The sequence below is a fragment of the Coturnix japonica genome, chromosome 4 (genome assembly GCF_001577835.2).
Source record: "Coturnix japonica isolate 7356 chromosome 4, Coturnix japonica 2.1, whole genome shotgun sequence".
Lineage (NCBI taxonomy): Eukaryota > Metazoa > Chordata > Aves > Galliformes > Phasianidae > Coturnix > Coturnix japonica.
This window is the reverse complement of record NC_029519.1, coordinates 31,863,567-31,888,939: the sequence shown is the minus strand read 5'-3', so window position 1 is coordinate 31,888,939 and position 25,373 is coordinate 31,863,567. Positions and strand designations below refer to the sequence as shown.

Genomic DNA, 25,373 nt, shown 5'->3' with positions numbered 1-25,373 from the left:
GCTATCTCAGTTACATAAAATGCTAAATTATTGTCCAAAATATAGCCTACTTAGTATTATATTATAAAGTATCCTTTTTGTCTTATTTTTAACTATAAAGCTAAAATATAAGTATTTGTTGATACGGTCTTTAAAGTAGCTCACAGTTATCAGTGTTAGCACTGTTAATGTCTTAAGTCTCCAAGCCTATCAAACACTGCAATGAGATCTAGAATCTAAATAATTTGAGACAAACTGAAACAAAATCCCATAGAAATTTTTCATCCAGCAGAAAACTTCAGTTTTTTAAAAAAAAGTAAAAAAATATTTAAATAATTTAAATAATATTAATTTCTCCTTGTTCTTGAAGTACTTAAGAGTAAAATAAAAAGTACCAAAAAGAAATACATCTGAAATCAGTTGTTTTTATATTAGCAATTTCTTTCTAGCCTCAACACTGCAATCTAAATAAAGATAAAAGCTTGATACTGCTTTTCCCTTTGCATAAAGAAGCAATGACAGAATTTGAATACAATGTTTTCTTCAATTAGGGAAAAAGCCTCAAAGCCTATCAGCCTGGAAAAGCTAGAAGCGAAGAATTGCAGCATTAAGTCTGTGGTCTCTGATACTAATACATCACAAACAGTTTTAAAGGTCTTTAGATGCACAAAGCTCCATAAAAATTATGGTTACTGAAAAATTTATATTGTATATGACAGTAATGTTTGTTGACGTGCTTAACTTAAGTATTTAAAATAACTAATAGAAGTTTCTCCCAGATGAGTGCTGTACACTTCTCTAGCATGTGCTAATGACAAAACCACTTTCAGTAGCAACAACTTATTAGAACAAGGGGAGGAGGAAACAGGAGATGATATGACTCCAACAAGTGACTCATCAGAAATAGGTTTTCTATTTGAAACGCATACATAAACCCACCCCAAAACACAAAGCAAACAACAAAACAAAACAACACCAGATAAGTAGTCCAGTAGGCTAGAATATTAAACTAAGAAAAATGATGGGCATGGAAGGATATCCTTGAGATAAGTTTGATGAAAGAAGAACTGGATCAGATGGTGTCTGCCTAAATTACTGTAATTCAGTAATTTAGCATATAATCTTGTGCTTAAAGCAGATTTGGCATCTAAGGCCTGAAGAATGATAAACATCATTTCCACACTAGGAAGAAAAACACAAAACAAAGAGGCATCAGATCTGGACATCTATAGCTGTTTTTAATGTATGTTCAAGACACAAAATAATAAACAGAAGAAAACCTACAAAAAATGTTTTCTGCTTGAGAAGCTGGCTGGGTGACAGTTTGGCAATGCTACTGTGTTATCTGGTATATAAAGGGCAAAGACTGACTGTTAAGAATGGTGGAACATCATAAGGCTAAGTGGATGGACACAGAGTTGTCAGAATGAGGTAATTCTTGGATTATGATATGTGGCTCTGTGGAACATCGTCTAAACACTCAGCAGTAGCCAAGATAACAAATATTATGCAGGAAATTTTAAGAAACAGAGAAAATCCAAAGGGTAATGAGGACTATCAAAAGCATGAAAAAGTTTTCCAAACAAGGCGCAACTGAATAAATTAAGGTATTTCAGGATTAACAAATAAATTTATGGCAGGACATGTAAAAAGTGGATAGGTATGAAATGACTAATCACGTTGGATAATCAACAAAAAAGAAGTTCTTCACACAGCAAATTGCAAGTCACAGACAAAGTCTACATAGCCAATGGAAGGCTTCAAACCCCCACAGACAAACAGCTGCTACACAGAGGGCTGAGGAAAAGTAATTTTATAATGTTCAACTCAACTCAGTGTTAATCTATGTCAAAACAAGGTAGCATGAAGGCTATATCAATTAGGAGAAAATGTGAAATGAAGGGTAACTGCTAATGATATAATGAAATCTCTAACTGGATGCATATTTATGTACATCCCTTAGTCAACTGTAAAGAGCGATGAAGGAATTAAATTCAGATAAATAAAAAGAAGGTCCCAACTTCACAACACCGTGCAACAGCACCAGAACCTAAGAAGGCATGCAAAATCTCAAATCCTCTTATGAAGATATCTAAAATCTGATCAAATCCCACTTAACTACAGCTATGCTTATTAGCAATTAATTTAATGCAAACTGTTGTTCTTAATTACATTGTATCTTTGGCGACTGGTAACATAATGAGTAATGTGCTGCAAAGCACAATTGAAAGGCAGATTACAATACTTACCTGCCTTCCCTGTAGGGATTACTTAACATATTGCCTTTGAAAACCAACAGAATCACTGTGGTCCTCTTGGATCATATTAATAAAAATAAAAAAGAAAATAAAAAAGAAAAACCTAAAAAACTAGGCTGTGGGTCAGTGGGAAGGCACACTCAGGAATACTTAGTATTACTGGAAATAGCACAAAGCAAGCTGACGTTCATACACTCCTATCTAGAAAATTCACAACAGAAAGTAGACCTGAACTGGAGAAATGAAGTTCTCAGATCCCCAAGTCGTTTTTAATGATCCAAATTGGAAGTCTAGTCCAGATTCCAATCTGGAAGTCTAACTGAAGGAATACTCACTGCTAAGACAATCCATGACTTCATATAACAGTAGGATGTCACATTCACACTGTAAATTAGGACTTTCGATACGACTAATTTTCTGAGTGTGTTGTAGCCAAAGAATTGAAAGATCTTATTTCATACCCTTAGTGAACTCTCCATTCAGTTTTTTTTTTTAATACAATTGGGTTCTACTGTTGTATGAACATGTAAAAATACTCTGTTCTTTGCCTGACTAAGCATACACATAGGGAAGGGGTAGTCAAGTTCATCTATTCCTATGAAATAATTTAAGTTTCTCTTGCTTTTAGAAGAGCTGGATTTTAATCAAGATGAAAGAATGTCAAACAACAGCTTTTCCAAAGAAAACAATTAGATTAATTTCCCATCAAACAATTGATTCATAAAGTTGTGACTAATGAAGAAAGATCTCTATTTTCCTAGACAAAACTAATGAATAATTTTACCATCCCTCATATTCTATGCTATTAATATTTAATTGTGATTTCTGCTTGTTTTTCTTGTTTAGGACTGGAAGAGAAACAGAACATTGTCAAATACTAAAGATGTACGGGCACATTATTCATGGCATAGAAAGTAATAGAGGAATTAAGATCTGTGAATTGGCTCATATGTTAGCAGTACAGAATGATGCCAATGCAAGTAAGTCATGTTCAGTACAAAACAAAACAAAACAAAACGGGTGAAACTAGAAGCCTGATTCATGACATCATGCTACAAGGCTCTGCCACTTTAATCTCTGAGTTTCTGTGGAATGCTAACAACTCCAAAAGCAACATTGACCAACAAAATCTTTCTGTCTTGGTCTTTTATTTGTCTCTTAAAGCTGATGATAAAAAGACTCCTCAGTTTTCTCTAGCCCTATAATTAAAAAGGTAGAAATGTCAGAAGAAAGAATTAGCTGAATAAAAGGATAGATGGACTACATAAATCTTCACTGACTTCTGTGGGCTGCTTTTGGAGTTTCATCACTATGAGATATCTTTGTATTTTAGCAGGAAGTGCAGGAGAATATTCCTGTTCCACAAATGTGAGTTTGCACACCTCACTACATATCAAATGTATTTGGGTTGTAGTTTTTCCTGATGTAACACTGATCTCTGCATATATAGTGGACTAAATGCTGAAGCAGTTTACATACACATACTTCTACCTTTATTTTATTTTTAAATAATGCTATATTTTCTAGACTTCATTTGTTTTAATACAAGCTGCTAGGAAACAGAAATAATTACACTGAGGACCTGAGAAAATAACTAGACAGAATGACCACAGGTCAGTCAATAGCTTGGTGGATAACCTTCCACCTCACAGTCCAAAAGACTGAAAATTAGCATACATCAAACACTTGTGAGTGAACAAATTGCTTTACTCTACCTTGACCTACGGAGCATCTGAAAAAGCTGCCATGAATACCTGCACAGTAAGAGTACCTACCAACCAAGACTCCTGTTGGGTCACTTTTGAGGCATCTGAAAACTGCCCTGAACATCCACAGTATTAGTTTCCATTTTACTGTTGCTCATTTCACCAGAACTCACTGACATGGATTGCTATCTCTTTGATTTAAAATACTGCAAAATGAACATACAAGGGAAAATATTATTTGTGTACAATGAGCTTCTTATTAGTTATCAAATGTTTATAGAGAATACATTCTATCATCTATACAGAGACAAATTTCTGGAACAAAAAATGAATCATTATTTATCTTTGAACATTGTTTATAGTTTGTTTTTTTTTTTTAAATATTCCCATTGTCCATAAAAACAATGATGGAAATATTGAAACCTGAAATAAACATACAATTTTACAAGAGAAGCCTCAAAAGAGTAAGCTTTAGGAATTATTGTTTCCACCCTTTTCTGTACTTCACTTAAGGTGATAGGTGCATACAACAGAACTGTAATTACTGATATTTTTCCTACCCTCAGGCCTATTTGAAATACCAAATTGCTCTGTGGCACTGGAGAGAAGAAACAATAAAAATGCCAATTTCTGCATTTAAGGGAGCTCTACAAGATATAGGTTACCTTTTTCTGCACACTTATAAAGAAGAATCTATACACAGAGATAACCTGTGGGAACAGCATGGGTATGGTTCCATCCTCTGTCCTGAGGATAATTAGCTTCCTTTAAAAGAGAAGCAGAAAAATCCCAGACATCTCAAGAGCAGACATAAAATACATTCCACTGTGTGTTGGACATAATAGTCTGCTGGATTTTCAACGCTGAATTTATTCAAATACAGTGAAGGTAGTGTACTATGCAGTAGCATCTACTTCCTGTTCCTGTATCATATCAAATTACTTGGGCTACAGACAGACATTAGATATATTATTATATATATATATATTTACTATATACATTATATATATTATATTTATTATTATATTTATTATTTGTTATATATATATTATATATATGTATATATATAAACAACTCATTAGGAAGTATTTCATTATGTGCATACTAAAAAAGTTTATCCAAAAGTTCAATTACTTGCAACTGATAGCACAAGTGCTTCCTAACAACTACAGACCAGCATGACTGACTTACAAGAGAACAAACGTGTTTATAGTTATACACATGTGCTTTTTTCTGAGCATGTGACTGCTATTCATCTGCACAAGCTGGGGAAGAACATGTTACTCAGGAAATTTAATAGATTGGATTCAACACAGATATTTACAGTTAGTTCTGTAGGGAGTCTACAGCCATTACACAAAGTAGGAAAAAAACAACAAACCAAGTATGAAAAAACTTCAGAGATCCACATAAAAAGAGGCCATTAAATCCAACACAGAAAGCAGTCAAGACACAAAGAAATATCAGGCATCTGTAGAGAATACTTTCACAGTCTGGACTTTTGTGTACCAGAAAATATTACATCCACATAATCCTCTTTGAAAGCTCCATAGCCAAAAAGGTTATTTTTATGGTCTTTTTTTTTTTTTTTTTTTTTTTTCCACACACTGATATGGAAGGATTACTGCAAAACACATTACAGCACTACTTCTATGTAATCAAATAAGTTTTATAGTAATTTATTACCATCATTAAAGAGTATTCCAATATTTTGTAAGAATTTTATGCCACCCATCCTGAAAATTATTACTATTATTATATATATATATTTTTTGACAGAGCCAAGAATTGCTGTCACTGAAAAATTGCTGGGTTGTGAATGCAGTCATTACTTTATCATATTAATTTTTTCATTTATGATCAATCTATATATATTCTTTTCACACCAAATCCTTATACTAAAAGTTCTCAATTTCCAGGCAAAAACAAACAAACAACACCACATTGCTAGTATTTCTGCAAACATACAGAGTACCTGTACATAAACCAGCTGGATTCAGGCTCTGAAGCATTTGCTGGTTTTGGCAACAGCACTCCTAAACCACAATAAATCTGAATGCTTATGAAAAACTTGTCTGCTTGTATTCCTCTTTCATGGCTTAATTGAGATCATATATATGTTCTTTATGTTAGAGAATGTTAGTATCCAAATAGGAATGTTGATCCTGTTTTGTAATGGAAAGATGCCGTTTCCTAAGTAAACTAAGGTTTGGTACTTTCAAAATCCATGTTCTCATTCTAAACAAATAAATGAATGGATTTATGAAGAGCTGCTTCCAGTGAATGCATTCAGGAAAATCACTTATCTATTCTTTCACCTCTGATACGATTTTATGTACGAGATGATTGGAATTAATTAATTACAAAACAGAGAGCAAAAGGCAAAAATCTCACTCAAAAAAAGTGAAAGTTTGAGAGGAGTGTGCCCCAGTGGCGCAGTGGTAGGAATGCCATGCTGCAACACTGGAGGCCTGGGTTCGAATCCCCCCCTGTGGCGCAAGTGGTAGAAGTGCCGCTCTGCTACACAGGGGCTTGAATCCCGGGGGTTGGAGTTGATGATCTCTAAGGTTCTTTCCAACCTGCACGAGACTGTGATACTGTATGATACTGTGATTTTAATTAATATGAAAATATATACTGATATTGCAGCATTATCTTCTGCAGAAAGCAGAAGGGATAGAGGGTTCTGTACATCTCATGTGCACTGCAGTTTGTTTGATTTTTAATACATTTTTTTAGAGACATATTTTCATGGAACACTTTTTTTTTTTTTTTTTTTTTTTTTGAAGAATGCCTGCTGCACACTGGATTCCATCTACAACAATTGCAGTCTCATTAAAAACAATTATATAAAGACTTTCAGCAAATGTTTGCTAAGGTAGAAAATTTAAATTAATTTGATTAATTCCTGTTTGTTTGTCATTGTTCATTTCAGTACAGTATATCATCTCCAAAATTTTAATTCCACCTTGCAGTGAAACATTTAGCACTATCACCGCCCGTAGTAAATCTGTTAAAATGTAATGAAAAGCTTCATACAAAAGGCCAGAAGCAATTTGTAGTGGAACATCCTAAAAGTTAGATAATTCAAAACTATCCCTGTTTTATAACTCTCATCCCTTTGTTTGACATAGTCCTCCATGCGCATGAAGGTAGCAGCCTCAAAGCCGAACCAGCCACCCCTGTGATCCTACTGTGCCTTTATTCTTACTTTCTTCTTTCATGCTCTTGGTCTCCTTCAGGCAACATCTGGCACTGTGCATATTCTTAAGGTGCCTATTACTATGACTTAACACTTCAGTGTTCAATTGAACAAGGTGATTAATTGGTATTATTTCTGAAGGTGGGAAATTGCTCAGAGCTGACTCAGCCACTCATTCCCCAGCACTTTACTCATTCTTCATTTTGGTTCATTTTATTCAGGGGCTGCAGTCAAAATATGAGATTATATCCTGGCTATGAATAACCTGAATAACACACAAGCATATACTGTAATACACAATCAGTGGCTATAAAACTTAGATGCCACATACTATCATACTTATATGATAATACTTAACATCAAGCAACAGAAGACAATCTGTATTCAAGGTAGTCTTCCCAGAGCTATGTTTCCACATTTCAAAAAGGTCACAATCCTCACTAAGTTCATCATCAAATAGCACGTTCCATGAAAAACATCATACCTTAAGGAGAGGTAGGGCAAGAGTGCTGCCTGTTTCTAAAGTAATATGTGCACAACTGCCCTTCAATTACTGCAGTAAATACTTCCTAGATATTCTACATACCACACCCCAACTTACTTCAAAAAGAAATTAAGTGCCAATCTCTGATTCTCCACAAAAACTAAGTAAAGGCGTAAGTTTAATGCTTTCATTGGTATTTAAAAGAGCAAATTCCACAGTAATACCGTCTTTCAGCTTTTCAACATTAAAATCAATATTGTCAACAATCTGTATTGCCTTCCACAGATGGAGAATGCAGCAGTTTATCAACTAAATTCACTCCAGGATCAAATGATTGGCAATGACTTTGAAGCTTCCTAACAGCTAAGTAATGCCATCTGAATATCACCTAATGACTGTATTATATCAGAACCTGCAATTTTCTTTTAATAAGGTTCAAGTATCATATGTAATGCTTTTCCTCAGACACTGAGATTTTCTAAATATAAAGCAATTACTTCCTAGAAGGCAATATTAATATATGCATATCCTTTTTACATCCTAAAAAGCCCCCCCCCCCTTTTTTTTTTCTTCCTTTTTCTTTTTTTCCCTCCCTCTTATATTCTAAATTCCTCTTGTATTTATTGCACTTATGAGAAAGACTGCAAGCAACTTCATTTTTGATAAGCAGATTCTAGGATCATCTCCTGTGAGACACTACCTCACCTGTAGTTCACTGGAAGGGAATATTAAGAGAGGTTATTAAGAGAGGTTTAGTTACTTTTTACAGTAATAGTAATAGTCTCGTGCGGGTTGGAATAATAAATAGATAATAATAATAAATAAATAGAATTTACAACATTACAGTTTCAACATAGCAACTTAATCTTGATATTTTCTAGTCTCCCAAAGGACTTGAACACATGCCTTAAGAAGTTTCTGCTGTCTATCCACATGGTACAAATAAAAACCAACCAAGCAATTACTAAAATAAAGCAAAAAAGAACGACTGAATGGTCAAAAGCATTACTACGTTCTTGAGGACTATGATGTTTGAATAAACGAGGCTATATTCAATTTCTAGTATTTCATAGGGACTAGGAGAAAAAGTTGTGGTACTGGAACCTAAAACTGAGAATCCTGATTTTTAAAGAATCTGAATGAGACTTTATTTGCCTCACAGTTGGACATGAGTGTAAATAAATGCTGTTTTCCATATATTACTGTTCCTCATTCTTCAAAACCCAGTGTGAAGGCAATCTTGTCTTGGAGTATGTTACTTTGAGAAGTAAATTTGTCCTGAGAATACAAAATACTCTGGTTTGGAAGTTTCTGTATTTCACCAAGTAAACTAAGAACATTAAATCCTCAGGTGAATTATTTGAACTTTGCTGACAACCAGAAATACTTCTTCCACCAAAAACTTACATCCACTTCAATCAATTTAACTATCATGCTTCATGTAAGATTGCATCACATACAATGTGAGATGTCCATAACTTACAAACACACTGTATATAGTTTAAGTGTTATCTCAGACAGATCTTCACTGAGGAAATGAAAGATCATCTTTCATCTTTTCTATCTGCTTTCATCAGGTTAAAGGACCACAGGCTAATGTATTTTTAATGGCTTCCTACTCCATAGAATGATTTATAAAGGAGCAGGAAAGTAATTATTTCTAAGTTACTTCTCATGACAACAGACATCAAAGAACAGTCATACAAACATAGTATCGCTTTTCAGCCTCACCTCAGCTTGAGCACAATCTGATAATACAGGTGTTGAAGGTGTTAAGTCTCGTCTATAATTGCATTGCTAAATCAGGAAGATAAGAGTACTTGCAAAGTACCTACCCTTCACTCTAGCCATTTAGTGGTTATAAAAAAAAAAAACAAAACCAAAAAACATTGTGACCAGTTGTAGTCAGTAAATAAGCTACATATTAATAGTAAGCCCATAAATTGTAATTTAATTATAATCGTAAGCCTATCCCAACTTAACAGAAATATAAGTGTCTAACCACATTACCTATCATGGACCACAGTTGGTCTCATGCAGGTAGGTGACTTAAAACCTAAGAAATAGATATTTATAAATATCAAGCATGACAAAATGACCTCCACAAATGCAAACAATCAGGGAAAATTTATAACTGGCAAAAATTCAGGAACCCTGGTAAGGTTAAAATCATTAATATCAGTGGGAAACTCTAACATTATAATGATCTGTGGAATAGCACTTCAATTTCCAGCAAAGGCAATAAAACTAAGCAACCAAATGTTCACATTGAGAAAATTGTAGTTTATATTTCTATACACTTAAGTTTATAATCAACTTAAAATATTTAAAGCAAAATCTAAATCTCTGAAGCTACCTGTTTAAAATTAAATAAAGCAAAATTAAAAAAAATAAAAAAAATAAATATGGGGGATAAAAAAGTGCTGTTCAAGTTTGCCTAGAGCACAAAGACACATTCAATACTTTTGATGTCAGGAGATCAAGGTGAAACCAGCATGCAATATTACAAAAGCCTTTGCACAATCTGTTTTGGAAATAAGATTGTAATAAATCTGTCTAGTTTTACAGATTTACATTTGTACTACTGATTTCAGCTGGAAGTATAGAGCCACCTGATGTTGTCCTTCAAAGATCTGACTGCATGCTATTCTGTTTACCAATGAGAAAAATGTTTATCATGGCTGATGATCAATGAGAGGAGGTTCCTTTTTAAACTTGGCCCAAAAATATTTCAAGTGGAAAACAGACATGCTTGCTAATACGATATAGAGGGTTGCCAGTATTCATGTGGAAAAAAACCAAACAAACAAATGAACAAACAAAAACAAAACAGTTCTCAAAGGTATTTTTACCAGAAGAGAATAGAAGGTGATCCTAATGTCTGTCTTCACACTCACAAGGTCTACATCCCAGGCAGCTTTCAGGTTGACTTTATGAGCTTTAGATAAACATTTTAAGCTACTTGGGCAGAACTCAAATTTGCATAAATCTTGGTAAATGGAGTGAGGCAGTTAGCTGCAGCGTGAAGTTAAACATGCACCTTGTCTTCTTTTTTTCTTTGGGAAAAAAAAACCCAAAACAAAAACCATTGACCCGCTTTATACCTCACCAGCTATTTCCTTGAGTCAAAAGATTTGACCTTGCAAAAAAAGATAGCTGTGTAGTCAAAAGCACATCTACACAGAACTGGAGTGAAGAGAATGAAAAGTGAATTTATTCAGAATAAGATAATCATAACTAACTGGCATTGAATGCTTTTCTCTGATGTAACTCATGTTCTGAAACAATTCTTCTGATGCCATAGAAGTTCTCATGATTACTAGAACAGGAACTAGGAACTAACTTCTTTTGCGACTATTTTTTATTAATTGCACTTCTTTCTCCCAGTGCTTTCTAAAACAACTCAGTCTAACAGGAAACACAATAATGAAAACTTGGAAATTTAATTGTTCAACAAAACATACTTAAACATAAACATTTTATTTTTTTTTTTCCAAACTGTAGAAACTGATGCTGTATTTTGTACTGATATTATACTTTGGCATTTTGATATTTTATCTTTGTTTTTACCACTGATACAGAATGTTTAGCACATAATAAGTAATTTCATTGAATGCATTAATGTCAAGTTGTTCCAAAAGGAAGTAAAAACAGCAATTATGTGTCATTTTGAAAGCTCTTGGTAAGGCTAGTGGGGTGAAAGAGTGGAAGCAAACGGTCAATTACTCAGAGAATATTTTGCATTCTAATTTTTTCCTTACTTTCCTTCTTATAAGGTCACTGGCCCAATACATCCTCATTTTCTGATCAAACTGAACTACTTTGAAACACAGCTTATGGTAAATTTTAATGTATTTTGTTCCAGACTTCTTTCATTCAGTTTCAAGTTAATATATTATCACAAACTAGATGCTTTATTCCAAACAAAACTCTTTTGAGTACTTGCATAAATACGTATTATGAATATAAATGAAAAGTCTTCTAAAAGTGGTAGATGTTTTCATTGGTATATAATTTTTAATAAGCTACACATTTATGTGGAAATTAAAAAATAAATGTTATTGCATTTTGTGCTCTGATACTGCGCCTCTATAGAGATTCTGACCATTTCTGGGGACTTTACAACAATGCAGAAGGAACAGGTTCTGTCCACAGTTCATGCTGCAAAGCACAGATGCTCAAAGAGTACTACAGTCATGAGGTGACCAGTATGGGATGTCGAGTATCACACCAATATGAACACAACCCTCTTGGCAATATAAAATTAATTTAATTCACTCCAAATTATTCAGAAAACAACAAAAATTCACAAAATTAAAACAAAATAAACTATCGGATCATTTCAAGAATCAGTTTCTACTTTAATTTGTGGGCATACTCTGCAGTCAGACCCTACTCACAATCCACATACTGGTTGCTAACTACTGAAAATATACTGTATTTCAATGGCACAGTGGAGAGAGCGAGTTTTAAAAATCCTTTTGTTCTGTTACATAACCTAGATGAGTTGACCCAGGAGCCAAGACTGCAGTAATATGATGGCACAGTTTAAGTTACTTTAAAATGCAATTGATAAGCATACTTAGGCTTAGGAAATATGTTTTCTTCACTAATAGAATGGCTCCAGATAGCCATCAGTGCCCTTTCAGAAAGGCTTAGTTGTTTCACTTAAGGTTTAGCCAGAGAAAGAAAAGGGTGAAAGAAAAGAAAGTACCTAAACTGTAATTATTTAATACTTCATCCTTATATGTGTAGAAAACATCATTTAGTTTTAAATTCCTAATCTTCACTCAGATTTGCTGTTTTTTTTTTTTTTTTTAAGCAATATTAACTTAATTGGCTGAAAGAGATTAGAAAGTACTTAGAATTAAGCTAAGCAATAAAAAGCAGTTCAATTTAGGATACTGTCAGTGTCACAATTGCAGAGGTTTGGGGTTAGAGTTCACATGTTCTCACTGAGATGCTGCCATCAAAGGCTTGTAACTTCAAAATTTTATTAGAAAGTCAGTATTAGAAAGGTGATTCCACCTCTGAGATGAGCCCTTTGTAACTTCAACATTTATCCCATTTGTGGTTTCCTACATCCAAACAACTCAGTTATTTTCTAGGTTACACTTTTTAACAAGAAGTAGAACATAGGACTATAATATGTCTTTTTTTTCCCTCACAAATATAATTGAAAGCACTCCAAACTATATTGATAATACCAGCAAGTAAACATAGATATTTAAGAACTAACATTTGTAAAATAGCAAAGGACTAGAAGGCCTAAAAATGGCTCATTACTTTCTACATCAGTCCTTTTCATAATTCAGACAAACCTGTACAGACCATAGAGGACTGATTTTATTTTATTTTATTTTTTCCCCCAATTGGCTCTTTGATTGTTTTACTTTTACAACTTCTTCTACAACAAGCATTAAATAAAAATCACAGTAGGAAAAACTGAATGTGGATAGGGACTCCACATCATCAGTTATCATAACATTTATTTAAATCATATAGTAACCAGTTCATATTATTTAGGCTAAAGATTAGATGGGACATATAACTGTTCATGATTCTTTATTACGGTTTCCTAAGGAGAAGTTAGCAGACTGCCTTTGTAGTAAATCTGGCCACAAAAATCTGGATGTAGCAGAAGCAGTTTTGTTGAATCTCCTGGTATTTCATTTCAAATCAACACAGGGAGCGTAACATTTATCCTGTGTATCTGAAACAAGACCTCATAGCTACTAAGAGTGACATCTAGATCATGAGGATCAACATATGCAAATCCCTTAGTGGGATCAGAATGTTAATTCCTACATGTCAAATTGTTTGCTTTCAGCTGCTTTAAGTACACCATCCATCAAACATAAATTACAGCATATAATTGCCTTCTGCGTGTTATTTAAAGAAAAAAAAAAAAAAAAAGGCAAAACAATCTTTGATTAGTTACAAAATAAATATACTATGCTTTCTTTCATGATTTTCCACCTCACTCAGGAATCGGGCTAACTGCTTTAAAAGTATATTTGAAGAATTGTAACAATATAGTGTCTTACCCTGTAATTATTTAATTAAGTTCTCCCAGTGAATCTTTGTTCCATGACAATTTAAGCTCATTAGAAAATTACATTACTAACTCTCTTTCTGTAGCGGTTCCTTTTGTACATTATAGCTCAATGTAAATGCAAAGGATCAGTAGCAAGCCATCCTATGCTTATGGCAATGAAATGCACATGTGGCACACTGAAGAACTCAGTAGTTTTCCTTCACAAAGGAATTAATACTGCAGGGCATTTTTCATGCTATTGTTTTATTCCATATGACTTACTGCACAAATTGCAATTAAATTTATTACGATGAATTTTTGGTGAAGGCAAAATAAACAGTAAAATATCCAGATGTTATTCCTATTTTAGTATGTGACTGTTTGAAGTCCCTTTAAAGATATCTGAGATACTTATACAATTATACTGTCATAAACACGATATTTCATGTCACACTGAATAAACAATAAAATGGGACAGGGAAGACTGACAGCTAGGGAGCTGAGTGTTACAGATCCTGAATCTCTGCATTCTGTGCATCTCAAACTCAGCCACATGGGGGTAGCAGGAAAAAGAGAGGGGAGGGGAGGGGAGAAAGAAGGTACTACTTTTTTTTTTTTTTTTTTTTTTACATCTTCACCAGTGTTATGGTAAAGTTTAATCACATTGTTCTCATGCAAGTGTAGGTGTCACTTTATCTTGCTTTAATTAAATCAGCTTCTTTTGCTACAATAAGTGACTACTGTATTCTTGTGTAAGGTCATGAATGCATCACCAAAATGAAAAAATGTTGTGTACTTAAAATTGAAAATATTGGAATGATATTTCCATTATACTCCAAAGAATAAATGACTAAATACATGTTAGACATGTTAGATAACACATTTTAAATATAACTGGCAATTTATGAAAGATTACTACTGCTGTAAGAAAACTACATGTGCTTGCCTCTAAGTGGCAGAAGCCCAGCTTCACCATCTTTTGCACAATACAGTTATATTTCATTATTTGAAATTTCCCAGCCAAGAAATGTGAATAGGCCAGACAGAACTTTTTAGCTGAGCTTTCTCTCACTGAATCCAGTATATTCATACCTCCATGTCATTAACCAGGAAAGAGGTGATATAGTCAATCAAGATAAAAAAATAAGCAGACTGTAATTTTGCTTACAGCCATAAACTGGCAAGCAAGAATATTATATGCAGGCACAAACATACATGGCATAGTTGAGGGCTATCATATAGAACCAGGAGACAGGAGAACCAGTTCATACTAAATCACCCAAAGCTCACTCTTCACCATGCAAATCTTCCCTTTCTCAAAGCCAGCTCTGTTGTACAGAAAGAAGGCAAAAAAAGAAAATTTTCTTTGCCTTCCAATATACAACTAGGATATTACTATTCAGTTCCTTCAGCTAGTTGTTACTATAGAGGATAAGATTTTCATTGTCAAAGCCTGTGATTATAAAACAAGTAATAAAATCCCAGTATATATTTTTTATACATGACAGAGTTTATTTTTACAATTAACTGTTATGTCTGTTCTCTTCGGAAGTGTAGACCTTTAAATTCCAAGAGATGAGACGCACATGCAAGCACCAAAAAAGTGTCAGCTATTTTTTAAATAAAAATCTGGAACTAGTAAAGTTTTTATAATGTTCTACTTTCACAGCATAATTAAGGCAATTATTAGCATTTTGGAGAGAAACGATGTAAAAATTATTGCCTCTTTACAGAAAAGCTGGACAAGAGTTTGTCGTAAGTGCAACTTTAATTCTATTTTCTTATAACAAATGCTTGAAATGTGTTGAAAATATCTAGCATGTATTTAACTCCCAACAATAGATGACTAACAAAGAAAATAAATATCTCTCATTCTTTTTCTGTGTTCGAGCAGTATGACCAAATAACAATAATTAATTGACTTCTATAGTAAAGCAGCATATAATCTCCAGATATTTGAAATGAGTGAGTGAAAAGCAGGAAAGCTAATTACAAAAATGACTGAAAAAGAAGTGAATTCGAATAAACGAAAAGTTGATTTGTTCAACTACTACTTATATTGCTATTTAAAACTGCTCAATGACAAGTGTTTATTTTTGACAGACTATATTGCATTATTTGTATTTACAGTGCATATGGGTGAACTTCCTTCATCACATTAAAAAGAACAGTTCTACTTAGTGCTCTGTGAAGCATATAAAATCCACAGATTTCATAGCCTAAATGAACAACATAAAGGAAAAATTGGAATAACAGAATGAATCATTTGTCTATCTTCTTTCTAGGAAGATATGTACTGTAATGTTGTGTGAGGGAGAAAAGGTGCACTTCCAAACAAGCATGTGTAGCATAGAAAAATTAAGGAAGTTATTTCAACTTGTAACTCTTTTCAATCACCTGAAGTAAAATGCCCATTATTTCTGCTTTTTCTACTGCTGGTAAAATGCCGAAGTGATTGCAATAATCACACACACTTAATTTTAGAAAGAAAATCTAGGAAAAAAAGAAAAGAAAAAAAAGAAAAAAAGAAAAATAAAAGCCTTCTATACTAGGACTTCTTTAAAAGCAGTACTTATTACCTATCCAATGGATTTAAATGCAATACAGAAAAGTGTTAATAGTTCAGTAGAAAGAATGACAAGTAACATCACTCATAAATCAGCCTATCGACGTCTGCAATTATGTGGAAGCAAAACATGTTCATGATAAGTCTAGTAATGCATTCAACAAAGAGTTGTATGCCAATAAAAGTAGTTTCATAGAATTTCTCCACTACCCTACTACTGTACCCTAGTGGGAATGGCTTGAAAATGTTTTACTATTGACCAGCCGATTAAGCCACTCAGTAATTTAATAGCTGTCTTCAGCTGATCCAAATTTCATTACTCCTCGGAAGATATAACTAGTGACCAAAATAATGAAAGCAAAAGTTTTTAATTTAACTGTGCTTGAAACAAAAGTGCTATTATCTATTACAATAATTAATCTAAAAACAAATACGAGTTTCCATAATTGCAAATACAGATTGTCACTAAAGATAACTAAGATGTACATGCATAGGTTGCAAGTCCTCATCGTAAAATGAAGTTGTAATTCTCATACTGATAGCATGATTGTAGATAACTTGGAGAGCATGGCTGAATATTTGATTTAGTTTAAATTCTACCTGTAACTGTTTTGCTTAAGTTAGTTCCAGCATCCACAAGAGAATTAGTACCTGAAGCCATGAAGTCTCCAATACTGAAAGATCCTGAGAAAGAACCTTTTAGTTGAAGCTTTTGCATTTTTTTTACAGCATGTAATATCTACTGTTCATGCTCACCATAAGGCATTCTTTTTCAATAGTTTATTTCATTGGAAGATTAAGCTTAAATTTGAATATCTATAAAACCTACTACCCTGCTACATTCATTAGTGAGGTAGAGTATCAATTTTCTGCAAGTCATTTTCCTTCCTTTTCCCAAAACTTTCCTTTTATAAACAATAACTATGCAATCATCAGGATACTTACAATAAAGGAACAACTAAGCTATAGGAGGAAAAATTTTCCAAAGGAATATTTAACAATATGCAATTGGAAAATATGTATTGTAATTATCATAGAAGAGAAGGTAATTCTCTAGAGAAAGAGAAGGATTTTCCTGTGGAGAATTTTAGGAACAGAAGCAATATTACTGTGCTCAGAGGAGGACATACTGAATGAGGCAGATTATTCTACAGACAAAGCATGACACACACGTAACCAGACAACTCATTACATTTCTCAAATAATTTTAAGAGAATCACTGTCAGCTTTTAGACAATTCACTAATAAGAAATAGGATGGCTTTGACAGGTAATTAATTAAGAATAAATGAATTACTGGGTTTACTTCTGATGGAGATCTATCAGAGACTCAATTTCACTACTCAAAATAGAGTCAGGTAAATAATTTACTCTTTAATTTGAAGCCTGAATTAAAAAGATCAGGTCAATCAGAAATATTTTGGTAAGCTTAAAATGAAATATTACTTCAGCTGAAGTATTCTTTAACACATTAACCTTACTTTTAGGTTAAAAAAAATGCATCATCCTAGTGAAAAAACTCCTAGAATACAGAATAATATCCATTTTGTACCTGCTATGCTGTGACTTACAGCCTCTGTCCCTTGTCTAATTGCCTGTTGTATCAAGAAGAGCAACTCTCAAGCAAATAGTAAGCTGTCATAAACCAAAAATATAGTTAAGAGCCATGTTTTATAGATATAAATTCTAAAAGTCTCACACACTCCCACAGACAGTAACATAGACCAGACTGCAAGAAAAAAGACCAATTTGTAATTTCAATTGTGTAAATTCAGAGATGTTGGAGGATGAGCTGTCTTGCAAAACTTCATTTTCTTCGGAAAAAAAAAAAAAAAAAAAGGGAAAGCAGGTTACAAAAATAAGTAACCACAAATGACCAGTAGAAAAGAGTTTCATGCAGGAAAAACAAAGCAAAACAAAACAAAAAAAACAACAACAACAAACAAACAAAAAAAAACCAACAACTTGCATAACACAAAACTGTGTTTTATGGGTGTTTGATAGAATTTTAAAAATATATATAATTACGGCTATTTGAGGTCTTTTGAATTATTTGAAGTAGCTTAAGAAGCTCATAGAAGAAGGCTTTTTTATTAATTTTGTAGTTCATCAGAACTAATTTCATAAGTCTGTCTAATTTGTATGCATTCTCTCTAGTTTTCATCTTTTAACTTTATAAAGAAGTATAAAAGACTGTACCTCCTTCTTCCATACTGTAAGGGCAGTGAAAGCAGAAACAACAAACAGAGCAAGCAAATCCTCAGCTTCAGCTTCTGTATTTAACTTTCCCTTGATTAAGGTGTAATCAAGTCCATGAATGCAAAGCATATATATATTTTTAAGGAGAAATCACACTTTCACTTTAATCATGGAAATTAATTAAAAAAGACAAATAAAAACCAAATGCTGTGCAATAACATTAGATTATTATTTCTGTTCTACATCTACACTACATGTTTTTGGGGCAGGTTCCAAATTTGCTTAAATGAAATCTCTAGTCCCCAAAGTTTTAAAATAATCACTGCAAAAAAGAACTTCAACTGTGCTAGTCCTTGTTTCCATGGAAACAGAAACAAAAGTAGAAGCTGCCATTAAAAGAATTAGAATTCTTTTCCACAAATGAAAGACTTAAACATAATAATATATTAATCAATCTATTGTCAGAATATGTATTTTCTCATTTTGCAAAAATGGAGCATGACCTTACATCCACCAGAGGTAAGAGGAGTACAGCTTGAAATTACAACAGAATAAGCCTAAGTAAGAATACATTACAGTGTTAAAAAATCTCATCAAAAGCCTACTCAGTCAAATGGATAATTTCCTAATTAATTTTAACATTTAACTTACAAAGAGAATCTCAGATGTGTTCATTTTTACAAATATTTTACAAATATAAAAAATTATAAGCCAAAAATTTAAAACAATAAATACTAAGAGTTATTAATATTTACATGATTTACATTACTCTTCCTTAATGCTTTGATAATGAGTTGAATGATTAAAAATCTTTTCCCAATATCTATACTCCAGACACACCGTAACTGAATGCTGGACATCACCCTGGCATAAATCAAAACTTCTATGGGATTTAAAATCTACATATTTTATGACAAATAGAACACCTAAACAGCTTCAGATTTTCTGCTTCTGTTGCAACTTTCCTTCACAATTTATTGTTTTCAATTTACATTTTTCTAAGAACTGACTAAAACTGATAAAATAAAATACAGACATCTTCAAAAGTTAATTCTTTATATTCTATTTACCTAATTATTTACATTACTGTCCTCAAAACTTTTCATCTGAATGTATGTGGTCAAATCCCTTAAATTCTCCTGAAGCCCCTCTTTCCACATAGTTGACTAAACTGATCAATGTTGTCTTGGTCAATTTTCCTGTATAAAAACCCATTTCATATGTCAGAGTTAAGGTGAAGATATTAACACTACTTCAGACTAAAACTCAAGTAACTGATAACAGCCTTACTGTAGACTTGGAGACCTACCACTCAAATTGGCAACCCCACATCACATTGAGACATCTTACATTTTCATTTTCTTAGATGTTTATTACACTGCTAAATTTGCTATGTGGCCTATGGGTGGCAGTGGGTGTGGGCTGGGCCCTTCCATGAGGGACAAAACATGCCAGTTTCCCAGCATCACAACTATCATCTTCATTTTCACCACCAAGCTGACCAAATATCATGATAGCTGGCAATTACATCATTACACTTGTTTCATAACTGAAATGATCTATTCTGAGAACTTAAGTCTTTTAATTTCCATTATCTTAACAAAACCAGCAACACAACAGAGCTGCATTAAAAATACTGATATTTATACTTGTTCCAAGGTTTGAGATTAATACACTAAAATGTCATTTATCAAGAAACGAAGAATTTCACTTCCACGAGTTTTTATTTCAGTTCTCCTTACCAGTAAATTCAGTAAATTCTGCATTGTATGAAATATCCTGGCGAAAGGTTAGTTTATCTGTCTTAGATTTTGGTACTTTTTATCATTAGAAGGTACAAAATTCTTTAGATATAATACTGCTATTTCAAGTGTCTGATCCAATTTGTTCTGTCTGTAAAGTTGATTGTCAGGTACCACATAGATGTATTGATTTTTCTTTTCTTTTTTTAGTTTCTACTTTATTTCATCAAACATCTATTACAGAAAGGCTCTCTCTCTGTCTATGTATTCCTTTTCATTTTATTCTTCTGAGTAGTGTCTAGTATTTTTATTTCCCCACATTACAGATCTATGATAGCACATTTAAAAACTACTGCCCACTATTGCCCTCCTCTGGCAGATGCTTATAGTGGGTAGACATTTTAGGTGAAACAAGGAAAACATTTGAAATAAAGTTGTCTTGATACAAAGTACCACAGACATAACAAAATTAAAGCTTTATAATCTGGTTCAAGGTGCACCAGCTTAATTTAGTGGCTTACCAGAGGATATGAAGTTGAAACTCTAATATGTGGCCTTGAAGGAGAAAAATGCAGTTAAAAAGGAGTTTAAATGAACTGTGGTTTTCACACATCCTCATATACTACAATGACTGCAATCCATACTCCCCTGAGCATGTGGGGCAGGATGTAGAAGAAGTGGGTGGGGGAAGGCCTTTGCAGTTCTCACTGCTCTACTTTGTGGTCAGTAACAGGCAATAAGGCAATGAAGTACATTTATTTCATAGAATCACAGAATCATGGAATCACCAAGGTTGGAAAAGACATAGAAGATCATCCAGTCCAACCATATTTCCTTAAACTTCATCTGTTTTGCCTGTGATAGTGACTGCTGAGTGATATATTCATATATCCTTATCTATCCTTATTTCAATACTTAAGTGGTTTTGTTTGTTTGTTTCTTGTTGTTATTTTGTGTTTTTTTGTCATCACATTTCCTTTCCCTGTAGCTTGAGAAGGGGGAGAGAAAGAATGGTATGGTGCAGTTTAGCTAATTATCAGTTTAAAAGCACGTTATCCACAAAGGAACAAGACAGAATATTAAAGCTCTCTTACCTGAGGGTAACTATGCTGTTCCTCTGCCCCAAAGTCTGGAACTGCATTTTGTTTTGATACAGAATTTTTTTCAGTTGCAATAATAGTTTGTGTGTTTTGCTTTCATGTTAGTATTACAGAAATGAGAAAAGCTGGATCATATTGCTCCCATTATGATCTTCTGATAATATCTATATTCATTTTGGACTCCCCATTCACTTTATCTTCTGTCATTGCACCTTATTTCCTTGCTAATTACAGGCTTTCTCAGTTAGTTTAGATTGTAAGATCTTTTAATTCCACCTTTTTCGTCTTCTGTGTAAAAAAGAAACTAAGTCACAGACCATCGCATTTCAAATGGCAAAGTTTTATCTTTTGGTAAAGAGCCTTAACTCCAATCCTGGAATTCTTTAGTTATCCTTTTACTCTGTATCTGTGTTCTAGTTTCGGATGGGACAGTTTTGATTTTTATTGTTTTTTAACTTTTATTTTCTCTTAATTATGTCTGGGATGATGCCATGTTTTAGCTGTGGGAGAAAAACAATGCTGATAACACAGTGACATTTTTGCTGTTGTTGAGCAGTGATTTCACTGAGCTATGGATGTTTCAACTTCTTGTATTGCTCTACCAGAAAAAGGGGATAAATAGCAATTACCCAAGGGGTCACAAGGAGCAGGGAGGGGAAAAAAACAGGACAGCTAGCCTAAAACTGGCCAGAGGGGATACTTCACATGACAGCATGTGAAAAAAATCACAAATCCATGGGGATATGGCCAGGGGAGCAGCAACAGCTGCTTGGAGATTGGAGGGAGGTAAGCAATTGCTAGTGCATCACTTGATTTGTAAATAAATGTATTTTTACTACTATTATTTTCCTTTTTCTGTTCTGTCTTAGTAAATAGTGTTTTATCTCACTATCATTTTATGTCTTTTGTTTTTACTCTGATTCCCTCCTCCATCCTATTGAGAGGGGGCAGCATGAGAATGACTGTGGAGCTGAGCTGCTCCCAGGATATAATCCATAACAGCTGAGGTGTCCCCTCAAAAGCAGCATGTTGCTATTTGAAAATATTATCTAAACAGTTCTTAGTCTCAACCACTCATTATTTTACCACATTTCACCAGCAACTGCTATAGACCCTGGGCTACAAGAGGAGATGTCACAACACAGCACTACTACAGATGGTACTTGATGTCTCTGACACTTTCAGATGCCCAGAAGTGACTCTCAGCACTACCACCAAACATCATCTACCTTTGTCTACAAGGCAATTAAAAGCTACCAGCAGTTACAAGTCTCCAGCAGATTAAAAAACCTTGCACAAACCTGGGTAAAATTAATATTGTTTACTGCAGTGGATTGAAAGGTCACTGACAACATCAACAAGAAAATAAACCATAGCCTACTTTTAAATTTCTGCATGATAGTACACTGTATTTGGCTCAGCAGTGTTTTCCAGGCATCATCATCTCATGCTTTTGTATGTAAACAATTAACAATGTTCAATGCTTTTTGAAGACCAGAGAAATTGCCACCAATGGCTAAAATATGAGATTTTACACAACATATTTATAGCTCTGTATCTTCACTGCTTTCCAGTACACATATAAACAGAAAATAGCTGTCTGAAGTAACTTTTTTTCCTTCCCTATTGTTATGGATCTCCTCACACATATGCTTCTTTTGCTTCCCAGTCAAGGCACTGTCACACTCTATGTAAGCAGTTCTAAACCTACATCTCCACTTTCACCATTATGATGACATTAATTTTATCTTTATTTCATAATCTGATATTATTTCATTGGACCGACCACTCTTTCCTACCTATGCATCTGTGTATTTATTTAATTAAAACAACTGTTATCCAGTCTTCTTCATTTGCATTACCGTTATGCATCTTTATTCCCCCAAACCACTACCTGGATTTTTCCACATCTTCTGTCCTTTCCACACAATCCCTTATGCTCAAATCTCAGACATTTCATCAGGTGATATTTCATCACTCAAGCAAAGATAACCAAAGATACTATGCAAGAAAGGAAGATGTTAACAGTAACATCAGGTAAAGCATGTTATAACATAGGTATGCTTCCAAAGTATTCAATAATCTTTAAAATGCATAAGACAGCAGTGAATTTGGCTAAATGAAAGTAAAGCAGACAGCTCAAATTTTCAACTGAGCAGAGCACTAAGTAACTGTTATACACATCAGATAAAAAAAAATCAAAACAAAACTTCAGCATTGCTTTTCTGAAGGACAAAATTTACATTCAGTGAGAATACTTAAGTCTCTCCACTATGCCTTAAATAACTATAATAGAAACACATTTATACATCATGAAAAGTATTTCAGTTTGAGATTTCACTTTTTCTCCCCTTAGATATATTCAGAAGAATAGAACAGCTAAGATAAGTGCACGAAAGAAAGGACAGTGATATACAGAGCATACTTTTAGTTACTTTTGTAACACTCACATTCATAGACAAATATTACATGTTTCCTATAAACATACCAGAGCAGCATTGGTGAATTTATGCAAGCAACACATTTCAAGACTGCCAACAACAAAGCACTGTTCAAGCCGCGCTGTATTTTATGAATAAGCCTGCAATGTTACATTGTGATGGAAGTATTTGACATTCAGTGGTGTGATGCAGAGAAATAGTAATTATTATAATGCAGTGCATGACTGTAGCTTATTATATGTATATGGAAGACACCAGTGTCTTTAGGATGGACATTCAACTCAAGCTAGGAGGAGAGAGACAGAAGCAGACCCAAGGAACATAAGTCCTTGTCTCAAAGTCTGATGGTACTGTGAGCATCTAAATGTTCACTGTACACACTTAAACACGCACACTGTTAAAGAAGCAGAGAAATCAACTTGAGTTAGAACATGTTTCCTTTTTTAAATCACATCTGTGATTTCTTGCTTATTACTATTATGATTTTTTAAGGGGAGAATGGGGGAGGGAATGCAAGGATGGGGACAATTGAGTTTTGTTTTTGTTTTCCCAAAGAAATAATAACTACTGTCAATACTTTCAAGGAATTTAAGGAAAAAATAAAGGAGATTCCTCAGTGAAAGTCCTCTATCAGCCCCCAGAGTTGGGGTTCTTTAAATCAATTAGAACAAATATAAATACATATAGTCTTACTAACACCTGCCTTACACCATATTGCTTGATTTTACACTTAGTTTAAGATCCAGATTTTATTTTACTTATTTTTTATTTTTTTTTTGCACAACTGAAAGATTAATTTGAAGAATGTGAGAGAGATATTCTTTGGTTTCAACAATGCTATTCATTATGGAAACATAAATTGGAATATTATACTTATTCCCCTCCAGACTTTGAGTCATTATGGTATTTTATTCCCTTCTTTCAACACTATAGTGCATAGCACAGCCCCAGTTTACAATGTGTTGGACAAAACACAGCAAAGAAATAAAGGAGTCAACAGAAGCTTTTAGCTACAAGCACGTTACAGGCAATATGCAACACCAGCGGTTGAATATTGACCTCAGGGCATTAACTCTATATTGGCATGCCATGCTACAGCACATGAACACATAGTCATCTTTACAACACAGAGCGGAATTCAAGAGACTCACATAATTGCCTGCGAGAAGGTACAGGAGCACTTCCAAAGGCTGTGCCCTGTAAATAAAACACATTTTTTTTTTCTTTTTTTCTTTTGGGGGGGAAGCAAAGGATGTCGGATTAACAGCAGCAGCAGATGAAAAAAATGACAAGACATGAAGAAAATGAAAGCACTGAAATGAAATAGAGACTGTTTAGAGAAAAGAGCTTGTTATTCCTGAAGAACTGCAGTTTCTATTTTCAGACAAACAGAAATTATATTTGAATGAGTAATCCACCCATCAGTGAACACAAGGAGACAAAAATAATAATAATAATAGCAATAAAAAGGAAAATAAACGAGAAGGAGACTAAAGATAAGGCAAAAGTATCTGGATAAGACAGACATGCTCACAGTTATCAGAAATGATTAAATTTGATGGAAAGAACAATAAATAGAATATATATTAGAGTGGATTCCATTACAAACAAACAAACAAAAAAAACAAAAAAAAAAAAAAAAAAAAAAAAAAAAAGATAT

The 25,373-nt window shown here is 33.6% G+C and overlaps 1 protein-coding gene across 3 annotated transcripts in view; it reads right to left on the bottom strand.

Moving 5' to 3' along the window:
* CCSER1 (coiled-coil serine rich protein 1) overlaps positions 1-25,373 on the bottom strand; it is a 581,898-nt gene that overhangs the window by 96,092 nt on the left and 460,433 nt on the right. The window contains exon 10 of one of the 3 annotated variants that reach the window (XM_032444181.1): positions 24,865-24,910. The exons of the other annotated variants lie outside the window; for them this stretch is intronic. Within the exon in view, the coding sequence (XP_032300072.1) occupies positions 24,865-24,910 (46 nt within the window). The remainder of the gene's footprint in view (positions 1-24,864; positions 24,911-25,373) is intronic. 3 annotated transcript variants of the gene reach the window in all.